Here is an 11167-nt window from a genome sequence, read left to right on the forward strand (position 1 = left end):
AACCCATTACACAGGGACCCCTGGGTGGCTCAGTCTCTGTTAAGTGTCCAAGTCTTGGTTTTGGCTCAGGTCATGACCTCACGGTTTCCTGAGTTCAAGCTCCAGGTCAGGCTCTGTGCTGACAGTGCAGAGCCTGCTTGGGATTCTCTGTCTCTCTCTCTCTCTGCCCCTCCCCTATTCATGCTGTCTCTGTCTCTCTCAAAATAAATAAATAAACTTAAAAAGAAAAACATTATGGGGCGCCTGGGTGGCTCAGTCGGTTGAGCGTCCGACTTCAGCTTAGGTCATGATCTTGCTGTCCGTGAGTTCGAGCCCTGTGCTGACAGCTCGAAGCCTGTCGGGCTCTGTGCTGACAGCTCGAAGCCTGGAGCCTGTTTCAGATTCTGTGTCTCTTTCTCTGCCCCTCCCCCACTCATGCTCTGTCTCTCTCTGTCAATAATAAATAAACATTAAAAAAACTACACACACATAAATGTGTATATATCACATATATATCACAGAGATCGAGTTTACTAAAATGTTTAAAAAACATTTAACTGTTTAAAAAAACACAGTAACCTACATATTTCTTTTAAATATATTTAATAGGGGCGCCTGGGTGGCTCAGTTGGTTGAGCATCCGACTTCGGCTCAGGTCATGATCTCACGGCTCATGAGTTTGAGCCCCATGTCGGGCTCTGTGCTGACAGCTCAGAGCCTGGAGCCTGCTTCCGGTTCTGTTTCCCTCTCTCTGCCCCTAACCCACTCGCATTCTGTCTCTGTCTCTCTCAAAAATAAATAAACATTAAAAAATTTTTTAAATATATTTAATAACAAGATCTAACAGCAGGTGTAGTAACTCTTAATGTCTCCAAATAGTAATAGGCATAAGAAATACTTGACACTGGGAGATTTCTATAAAGGTAGTGGGATATGAAAATAGATGTGGTGTCTTAGTGACAAGACCCAGGTCCTACTAATACTACTGAGGGTTTTGCTCATATTCATTCTTGGAGGGAGTGCCAAATTTCAGTTAGAGATTAATAAAAACAGAGGTGTAATTTTTTTGGGGGGGCCAATTCTAGGACTCCCTTCCAGGGTCTGGAAGTCCCAGGGGGAGAATCCTTGGATTAGGCTGATCAAATGTACAGATGACCTAATAGGTGTGAGCTCTTTGGATGGGAGCTAGAATCAAGAGCCTAAATTATCTCAGAGGTTTGGAAGGATGAGCCACAACCACCAAGAGAGTATTTAACAGAGTTTAAATTGGTTGGGGAAAAAAAAATCACTTGCAAGTATTGGACAAGGCAGACCTATCTTGATGGAAGTTCCTGTGAAATAAAGACCCTGGAGTCTTAGTTGATGATATTCACAAAATGAGCCAAATGGGTAATGAAGATACCAATAAAGAGAGTTAAATCTTATGTTGAATTAATAGCCCCTTGGGATCCAGGTCACAGATTCTGCTGAAACCTTTGAAGGTCCGAACACTGTGACCCATGTTTTAAGATATGCATTGATGGGTCAGGAGTTTAGAGGCCACAACCCAGCATGGTGAACAATGGAAGCCATAGCAATGAGCCGAGAACTCCAAAGCTCTAGGCCTATGCAACCACCTAGTGTTCATTTGAACTTGTCTTGGTGTGTTCAAAGCTGCTCCTTCATGGTTTCCTGACTCAGTGAATGGCAGCATCATCCACTCAGCTGCACAAGCCAAAAACCTGGGAGCATCCTTGACACCCTTTTCCTCTACCCTCACCTCCCAAGTGCAGTCTATCATGAAGCTCTGTTGATCTTTCCAGATTTCCCTCAATTTATCATTTCTATCTCCATCTCCATCCTGGCACACACTACCTCCATCTTGTTGGGACCACTGCAGTGGTCTCCCGGGGTTTGTTCTTGTTCTCTGATTTGTTTTCAGCCCTGCAGTCAGACATAAATCTGATCCCCACTACTTTATTTCAAATCCTTTAATGGCTCCTGTTGACCCTAGAATAAATAAAATCTTCTGACCAAGTTTGCCCTCTCCTTCCTTCAGCATCCTTCCCCACCCTGTCTTTTATGTATCACTGGCCTACTTTCAGTTCTTGTAAGTGGCCATAGTCCCTCCTGCCGTGGCCTTTGTAGAATCTTGTTCCCCTGCCTGGAACATAGTTCCCTGCTGTCTTTGCCTTGTTAAGTCCTGCTTGTCCTTCGGCACTCTTCCCTGACTTGACCAACCAGATCAAATCCTCTTGATGCTCTCAGAACACACGACTTCTTTGTCGTACTTACTACAGGTGTGATTTTTTTAAAAAGAAAATAATAACCATAATATTTTCTGAGCACCTACTACGTGTCAGGACCATCCTTATTACATATTATATCTTTTTTAATACAACATATGAAATAGTTAAAATTATTGCCATTTCACAGAAAAGAAAACGTCTCTGTTCTAAGCAACTTGCCAAAGGCAGCACAGCCAGGAAGCTACAAAACTGGTAAGAAGCAGCCAGTGGGGGGCGTCTGGGTGGCGCAGTCGGCTAAGCGTCCGACTTCAGCCAGGTCACGATCTCACGGTCCGTGAGTTCGAGCCCCACGTCAGGCTCTGGGCTGATGGCTCAGAGCCTGGAGCCTGTTTCCGATTCTGTGTCTCCCTCTCTCTCTGCCCCTCCCCCGTTCATGTTCTGTCTCTCTCTGTCCCAAAAATAAATAAACGTTGGAAAAAAAAAATTAAAAAAAAAAAAGAAGCAGCCAGTGGGCCCCTGGCTCTGTGTTCTCTCTCCAGGATGCTGCCTGAGGGGAGGAGGTTGTGAACTCTCCATCACACTCTGGATAATCCTAAAAAGGAAAGTTCCTAGGAGCCCAGGCTGATTATCTTCCTAAAGGCCAGCTCCAGAAACTCAGCCTGTGCTCATTTCTTGACATCAGACAACTAGCCCCTATCCACTGCATCCCTTCAAGCAGGGCTCACCAAGAGAATCTGTGATCATAGACATAAATGGTCTCTAGATGCACCATCCAATAGGTAGCCAATAGCTACATGTGGCTATTTATTGAGTGCTTGAAATGGAGCTAATGTGACTGAGGAACTTAATATAAAATTTTTGTTATGGGGCACCTGGGTGGCTCAGTCGGTTAAGTGTCCAACTTTGGCTTATGTCATGACCTCGTGGTTTGTGAATTCAAGCCCCAAATCCAGCTCTGTGCTGACAGCAAAGAGCCTGGAGCCTGGTTTGGATTCTGTGTCTCCCTCTCTCTCTGCCCCTCCCCTGCTCCTGTCCTCTTTCTCTCTCTTAAAATAAATAAACATTAAAAAAATTAAAATTTTATTTTAGTTAATTTAAATTTAAATAACCACAGGTGGCTAGTAGCTCCTGTTCTGGACAGGGTAGCCTTAAGGAGTTTTTGCTACACTGCAGGAAACTGTGACCTGGTCTGCCTAGCTTCCCCTTGCTTGCTCTTGTCAAAATGAAGCATATGACCTATTGCAGTTTTACATACACACAGAAGCTTCTTACAAAGATGGCATTGAACTATACATGGCATTTTGTAATCTGCTTTTCTTCTCCTCATGATAGGTTGTACATAGCTCAGTCACTCTGCATACAGTATCCTAAGTGTTGCCCAGTATTTTACATTCTTGGAATGACCCACATTTTATCTAACTAACCCCCCATAATGGACATTCAGGCTGTTTCCATTGTTTTTATAATACAATAACAACTTCAATAAACATCTTTGCATGTAAATCTCTGTATCCATGTGGGAGAATTTCCATGATACATTTCTAAAGGTGGAATTGGTAGGTCAAATGGCAGCCACATTAAAATAATTGGTACATACTGCCAAATTGCCCCCCAAAAGGTGTGACTATGTCAACTTTCAACAAAAGTATAGACTACTGTATGTTTTTCTGTGGTGACAACATTGAGGTTTGTTTATATATATATATATATATACACACACACACGCACACACCCATATACATTATATATACATTAATATATATTTTATATATGTATATATATACATATGTATTTTATATGTATATACATATACATTATATACACATGTATATATATATATATATATATATTTGCTAATCAGATATTGTATTGTTTCTTTAACTTACTTTACCTTAATTACTGGTGAAGAAAGCTTTTTCATTTGATTATAAACAATTTGTATTTCTTCTGTTTATTGCCTGTTACATCTTTCTACAATATTTCTATTCTGTTCTTTTTCTTCTTGCTTTGTAAAAGTTCTTTGTATTGTCTATTTTGTCAAATATTTCTTCCCAGACTAATTTGTCTCTTATTGTACTTAACGTTAGCCTTAAAAAAGCTTTGTCAGCTTTGTGTCATTCTTTGTGGACTTTATACACCAATTGCTAAAGGATGGAACAACAAAACAAGCACCAGGTGAGCTACAAAGCATAACCAAGTCTTACACAGTTCTTGCCATTTTGGTTCACGGTCCCTCACAGGTACTTCAAATCCCAGCTTCAGGATTTTCTAGATGAATGATTGGCAAATTTCGTCTTTTTTTAATGTTTATTTTTGAGAGAGAGCGTGAGGGGGAGGGGGACGGGAGCAAGGGCGGGGCGGGGGAGGGGGTGCAGCTGCAGAGGACCCGAAGCAGGCTCCGCCCTGACAGAGGGCGAGACACAGGACTGGGACTCACAAACCCGGATCGTGACCTGAGCCGCTGTTGGACGCTCTACCGACCCAGCCACCCAAGCGCCCCTGTGGGCAAATTTCTTAATCCCATTGAGTTTCGGTCTTCTAGTCTGTAATGTGGAAATAATAAAACTTGCTTTATTGGAACTTGGGGGTACTTGTAGCTCTGGCTTTGGCTTAAGACGTTCCCTTCCCTTTTCCTGCAGCAGCTTCATAAATCAAATCAGACCCAACAATTGGTTTCCTAAAACAACTGTATTAGGATCTTCTAACGAAACGGGTTGGTGGGAGCATGGTGGACGTGGCAATTAAGATTTATTGAGTACTTACAAGCCGAGTAAGACGCATTGAGTGGTACTCCTAACTTGCGAAAACGCTCTAGAGAGTGCTGTATTTCAATTTTACGAGAAGCAAAGAGCTCAAGGAGCTCAGTTTCGTGTGTCTCTGAACTAAGCGTCTCACTTAGGAGACGCTTGCCTCTGACAGCAAGCCCTAGCGGCCCTTCTCCTCCCTGGGTCCCGCCTTCCGCCTGGGTCGGTTAGACTCGCCGTTAGCTGCGTGAGCGGAAAGCGACGCGGAACTAAGTGGCGCTGCCTCCGGTATCTTGGACTCTCAATTAAAGGCCAGGCTCCCTCCTCTTGGCTTCCCCGCGGTGCCTTTTGGGAGTTGTAGTCAGACGCGCTTCCGCTCACCCTAGGGTGAGTCCAGAAAAGACTCCAATTCCCAGAAAGCCCCGCGGCGGGCGGGTGAGTGCAGTGCCTGTTCTTATCTTTCCTACTTTTCCACTCCTTCCCCTCCTTTCCTTCTCTTCTGAATCCTACACTCTGGACTCCTGTCTAGTTCTTTGTCCCTCTCCCCATCTTTTTCTCTCGTTTTCCATCGTACATTCTCCTATTCCAGGGAGCCAACGCCAGACATTAGCTCCGGTTAAGCGACGACTTGAGACTCAGGGTGCACGAGGGCGGGGGAATCGTCACAGAGTGGTAGGGGGGCCGAGAGAGAGGGGTTGGGGAGGTATAAGAGAGTTGAGTGAGAGGCGAGGAGTAGGAGGAAAGTAGGAGAGAAGTTAGGAGATCGGACGTATGGATCAGGGTGAATGCGGTATAGTCTTGGAGGGGAAAGAGGAAAGGTGGGCGTAGATTTGGGAGACAAGGAGGAGAAAGGTAGTTCATTGCTGTGCCCGGCAGGACCTGTGGGGCCGAGAAATAAGATGGGAAGGATTGACAGATTTGGAGCTCATAAGCTGATCTGACCAGAAGAGGTGGAAGGGAGAGAGGATTGGGCTCAAACAAGTTTCCTTGTCACTGCTTTGGTAAAGATGAGACAAGATATTGAAATTAAAAAAAATGATTTTGCCAATATGGGACTATGAACAATTCATTTGTTTGGAAATTGAGAGAAGACTGGAGTTAAGGCCAGAAGTGGGGTGAGGAGGCAGGAGAGGAGAGGAGGTTGGTTAGGTTTGGGAGAAAGGAGAGATGAATGATATAGAAAAGGAAATCACAGAAAGAATGGGTTACTGTGGGGGCCAGTGGATCTGGAATTGGGAGGTGAGGTGAGGGATGACACTGACATGGACTGGGGGGGTGCATTTCTGACTTTGCATCTCTCAGGTGATGGAGAGCACCCCCTCAAGGGGCGGACTGAACCGAGTCCACCTACAATGCAGGAACCTGCAGGAATTCCTAGGGGGCTTGAGCCCTGGCATATTGGACCGATTGTATGGGCACCCTGCCACCTGTCTGGCTGTGTTTAGGTAAGGATCCCCTTCATGGCAGGGACCACGTTTAGGAAATGTAATGGGGCCAGCACACTGGAATAAGTTATGGGTTGAAGCTTAGCTTTGGGGGGCTTGGAGATTAAAGTGTGTCAGGCCAAAACAGATGGAGTTAATGGGGGCAGCAAGACTGGTAAAGGTGTGGGGAGTGGGATGAGATGTTTAAGAGGCTGTTGAGGGCAGAGATGCAGATGAGGCAGTTTTTGATAATAACATTTTATCTCTACCCCCTTCCAGGGAGCTCCCCTCTTTGGCTAAGAACTGGGTGATGCGGATGCTCTTTCTGGAGCAGCCTTTGCCACAAGCTGCTGTAGCCCTGTGGGTGAAGAAGGAATTCAGCAAGTGAGTCTCTGCTGCATGCTCAGCCAGATACACGTTTCTCAACGGCTAGATATTCCAAGTGTTCCTTGGGACACTTCCAGGAAATATTAATGGATATATCCCAAAGCTTGTATTTAAATAAGTTTGGGAAACTCTGCATACTGTATTTTCCCCCTTGGAAAGATGTGATGTCTACAACAAGGTTCTGGTAGGTATTGCAGTAAGAAATTTGCCTTAAGAAGACACTGATTTCACTCTGAAATAGTGTTCCAAGGGATTACCAGTTCAGCAAAGGCAGAAATAGGAGCCTTTGTGGGCCTCCTTGTTTTTGTTCTCTAGACACCCCCTCACCTCTTTGCTTCTGTTTCAGAGCTCAAGAGGAAAGTACAGGGCTGCTGAGTGGCCTCCGTATCTGGCACACCCAGCTGCTCCCTGGTGGTCTCCAGGGCCTCATCCTTAACCCCATCTTCCGCCAGAACCTCCGCATTGCCCTTCTGGGTGGGTATGTCACTTCCATCTTCCTAAGCTAGGAGAGGGGAACTAGGAATTAAACTGCTAATTAAACTGCTGGAGGGGGTGCCCCTGAGGGGCCTCTCTGGGACTTAGTGGGCTCCACCTTTGGGAGCTTGTTTAGGAATAAGTTGGACTAGATGTAGCTGCATGCTATAGGAAAGAAATGTCTTCTACTCATAGCCCATGGAGATAAGGGGGGGAAATAGGGCAGGGGAACAGGCAGGAAACACTGGCAGGGTTTCTTACTCTTTGCCCATCCTGGCATAGGGGTAAGGCCTGGTCTGATGACACAAGTCAACTGGGTCCAGACAAGCACGCCCGGGATGTTCCCTCACTTGACAAGTATGCCGAGGAGCGATGGGAGGTGAGGACTTGGGACTCTGTCTCGGCTTGTGCTCATACTTCCACTGGCCCATAGAGCATTGTTCTCTCTGTTCACTTCTGTTTCTCAGGTGGTCCTGCACTTCATGGTGGGCTCCCCCAGTGCAGCCGTCAGCCAGGACTTGGCTCAGCTTCTCAGCCAGGCTGGGCTCATGAAGAGGTAAGGAAACCAGAGGTACATCAGATCCCTGCTAAACTGAGTGTCCAGGGTGGGTTAGGATTACAGGTGGTTAACTGAAAAAGGAGAGCTGAGTGGAGAATAGCCAGAGAGAAATCAAGAAAAAACATGAGAGGACAAGTGGGGATGGTGGCTTTTCTCTGCATCCCTCTACCCTTGTCTTTGTCTATGTCTCTAGCACTGAACCTGGAGAGCCACCCTGCATTACGTCGGCCGGCTTCCAATTCCTGTTGCTGGACACCCCTGCCCAGCTCTGGTACTTTATGTTGCAGTATTTGCAGACAGCCCAGGTGAGGAGGCCAGGCATGCTCTGCTCTTCTCAAGACCCATGAAGAGACTACCCCTGCAGACTATTTCCTGATGTTCTCTTCCCTCATTCTCTCCCTTCCATCCCTCCTACTTTGTTTCTGTCCATTCCTCCCTAGAGTCGGGGCATGGACCTGGTGGAGATTCTCTCCTTCCTCTTCCAGCTCAGCTTCTCTACTTTGGGCAAGGTAAACAGGGGGATGGAGCTGGGGGCTTGTGTGGGCAAGCTGATGGGTGGAGAGATGAGAAGGGGAAGTCAGGTTATGGACAAAAGTGTGAAAGACAAGAATGAACAAAGCACAGATGGGAAAAGAGGGAATGAGTGTATAGGGTTGAGAGGGGGAGAATAGGATGTATTTTGGATTCCAACTGGGCACCTCTCTTTCCCAGGATTACTCTGTGGAAGGTATGAGTGATTCTTTGTTGAATTTCCTGCAACATCTGCGTGAGTTTGGGCTTGTTTTCCAGAGGAAGGTATGAATACCCAGATACACGGCTTCTAGGGAAGAGGCAGGGTGGTCTGTTGCCTTGGCCTTTAAAAAGGAGTGGGGTCTCAGGTGTTAGCTACACTTGTAGTGAGTATAGGGTAAGTGTAGAGTTGTTGAATCACTATGTTATGTACCTGAAACTAATGTTACATTGTATGTCAACTATACCAAAACAACAACAAAACAAAAAACAAAAAACAAAAAGAGTGGGTCCCAGGGGACAGTAGCAGGAAGTAGTTGCCAGGACTGAATACTTGGGTCCCTTGGAGGAGACAAGTTGTGAGTTGAGGCTTTGTGCCCTGGAAGGGGTCTGTCTCAGATAGGAAGATGTTGGTTAGTGACACCTGAGCGAGGGCCCCCGCCTTTCCCTTCTGTCTTTTCTAGAGGAAATCTCGGCGGTACTACCCCACACGACTGGCCATTAATCTCTCGTCAGGTGTTTCTGGAGCTGGGGGTACTGCCCATCAGCCAGGCTTCATTGTTGTGGAAACTAATTACCGACTGTATGCTTACACAGGTGAGGCCAGACAGAGGGCCCCAAGGACAGCAGGTTGGGGATGGGAGTGGGGAGGGAGTGCCAGTTTACGTTTATATTTACCTGGCAGTTTAGAGTTCTCTGACATTCCTCCTCACACTTGAAGGTAATGAGGGAGTCTGGGTATGGGGATAGCCTCCTTATCTTCTCTTCCTATCCCTGGGTCAGAGTCGGAGCTGCAGATCGCCCTGATTGCTCTCTTCTCAGAGATGCTTTATCGCTTCCCCAACATGGTGGTGGCGCAGGTGACCCGGGAGAGCGTGCAGCAGGCCATCGCCAGTGGCATCACAGCCCAGCAGGTACCCCCACTTGGGGAAGGTGGGGGTGGGAAGATAGACTGCACTTTGGCTATGGGGTACAATGTACTCATCTTAACAGAGGCTAACATTGGCTCTATTACAGTAGATGGCGGTGAGTTCTTTGTGTTTGAGTATAGACCATGCATACGAAGAGAAGTCAAGGCTTTAACTGTGGGAAAAGGCAGACCCTCCATGGGCAAAAACATGGGGGAGGAGGTATAGATTTGTGTCTTCACTACTAACCACTTCCTATCTGCATAAACAGCTTGGTTGCTTCACTTCTCTGAGCCTCAGTTTCCTCATCTGGAAAATGGAAATAATGACAGTTCTCACCTTACGGGGTTTTTGGGAGGATTCAATGAGAGAATAGCAGTAAAGCATTTAGCTCAGAGCCTGCCATGCAGTAAGTGCTCAAAAGTTAATAGTTGCTGCTATTTTAAAGAAAAAAACAAAACAAGACTATGGAAAGGGCAAATGTGCTAGAGCACATTTAGCAGACATAACCAATAGGAACAGCAACTTGGGACAACATCTGAACAGGGATGGGTTAAAGACAGGCATGGCTATGGATTTTTAAATAGTAAGGTGATATTTTACTGACATCAGATGACAGCTTAGGTAGCTTTCCTGCCCTCTTACTTGAGCTCCTGATCCCATTCTTGTCTGTTTTCTTAGATCATCCATTTCCTAAGGACAAGGGCCCACCCAGTGATGCTCAAACAGGTATCAAGCTGCTGGAGGCTGACAGCCCCTGGCACCTGGTGATGAAGTGATGGAAAAGAGAAAGGGGCATCCAAGTCCGGGGAGTAGACAGCTGGGGTTGCCTGGGGCAGTATTCCTGAATCTTACAGCCATTTCTTGCTTCTACAGTCACCTGTGCTGCCGCCCACCATCACGGACCAGATTCGGCTGTGGGAGCTAGAAAGGGACAGACTCCGGTTCACTGAGGGTGAGTGGCTTCTGGTGGTTGGTTCTTGGTCATTGGCCAGAAGAAAGACAATTTAGTCTTGATGAACTGAAAAAGCTATTCATGCATTTTATTTTTTTGTTTACTGTATGGGCTGGTAGAGAAAAGCTGGCAAAACACTTTTATTTTGGGGATGAGCCTGTAGTAGTAAGTAAATTGTCTCAAATCTGTGCAATTTGGATTCAGTAGAAGAGGGAATTGGGAGGGATAATTCACATTAATTTCTCCGATTTGGTGAGCATTAGTTGGGTTTCTTTACTGTTACATTGCCTTACTGAATATGGCTGGATCACGCTAGTGTTAGGATGAGCCCTGAAACAGACAAGCATAGAGAATTAGTTTTCAGATTGTGGTGGGTGGCAAGCCCAGGCCAATGACCCGAGGCTGCCACGCAGGGGTCTCAGTTCTTGCCTTTTCTCTCTCCCACCGCCCCTTTCCTCCGGACTCCAGGTGTACTGTATAATCAGTTCTTGTCGCAAGTGGACTTTGAGCTGCTGCTGGCCCACGCTCGTGAGCTGGGCGTTCTGGTGTTCGAGAACTCGGCCAAGAGGCTGATGGTGGTGACCCCGGCCGGGCACAGTGACGTCAAGCGCTTCTGGAAGCGGCAGAAGCACAGCTCCTGAGAGTGCGGGCTCAGACCCGGGCGGGGTGGGGCGGCTGCGTGGAGGCGGACGCAGCCTTAGAACTCAGGTGTTTTTTTATTTACACGCCGGACTCTTATTGTTTAATAAAGTTGTGGAAGTGAGCCACGGTGCCCCCTGG

General features: G+C 46.5%; 1 protein-coding gene across 3 annotated transcripts; it reads left to right on the forward strand.

Annotated features, from left to right (window-relative positions):
* Window positions 1-5380: 5380 nt before the first annotated feature.
* GTF2H4 (general transcription factor IIH subunit 4) lies at window positions 5381-11158 on the forward strand. Of its 3 annotated transcripts, none has more exons than XM_030315022.2 (14): window positions 5381-5623; window positions 6254-6396; window positions 6655-6759; window positions 7109-7240; window positions 7519-7615; window positions 7704-7792; window positions 7989-8100; window positions 8236-8304; window positions 8507-8590; window positions 8989-9121; window positions 9347-9438; window positions 10114-10161; window positions 10309-10387; window positions 10856-11158. In XM_030315022.2, the coding sequence occupies exons 2-14, from the start codon at window positions 6257-6259 to the stop codon at window positions 11026-11028; spliced, it is 1353 nt and encodes a 450-aa protein (XP_030170882.1). In that variant the 5' UTR covers window positions 5381-5623; window positions 6254-6256; the 3' UTR covers window positions 11029-11158. The 3 variants fall into 3 exon arrangements, with proteins under 3 accessions (XP_030170882.1, XP_030170880.1, XP_030170881.1); XM_030315020.2 differs by having other exon boundaries at window positions 5382-5623; window positions 9308-9438; XM_030315021.2 differs by having other exon boundaries at window positions 5382-5591; window positions 9308-9438.
* The last annotated feature ends 9 nt before the right edge of the window (window positions 11159-11167 follow it).

This window comes from Lynx canadensis, chromosome B2 (assembly GCF_007474595.2).
Source record: "Lynx canadensis isolate LIC74 chromosome B2, mLynCan4.pri.v2, whole genome shotgun sequence".
NCBI classification, from domain to species: domain Eukaryota; kingdom Metazoa; phylum Chordata; class Mammalia; order Carnivora; family Felidae; genus Lynx; species Lynx canadensis.

What these genes read in the sequence shown, in the direction of transcription:
- GTF2H4 (XM_030315020.2), top strand. Translation starts at nt 6,257, where the DNA reads ATGGAGAGCACCCCCTCAAGGGGCGGACTGAACCGAGTCCACCTACAA. An exon ending in CAGGCTGGGCTCATGAAGAG is followed by an intron (nt 7,793 to 7,988) that starts GTAAGGAAACCA and finishes CTATGTCTCTAG; the next exon opens with CACTGAACCTGGAGAGCCAC. An exon ending in GGCTTGTTTTCCAGAGGAAG is followed by an intron (nt 8,591 to 8,988) that starts GTATGAATACCC and finishes TGTCTTTTCTAG; the next exon opens with AGGAAATCTCGGCGGTACTA.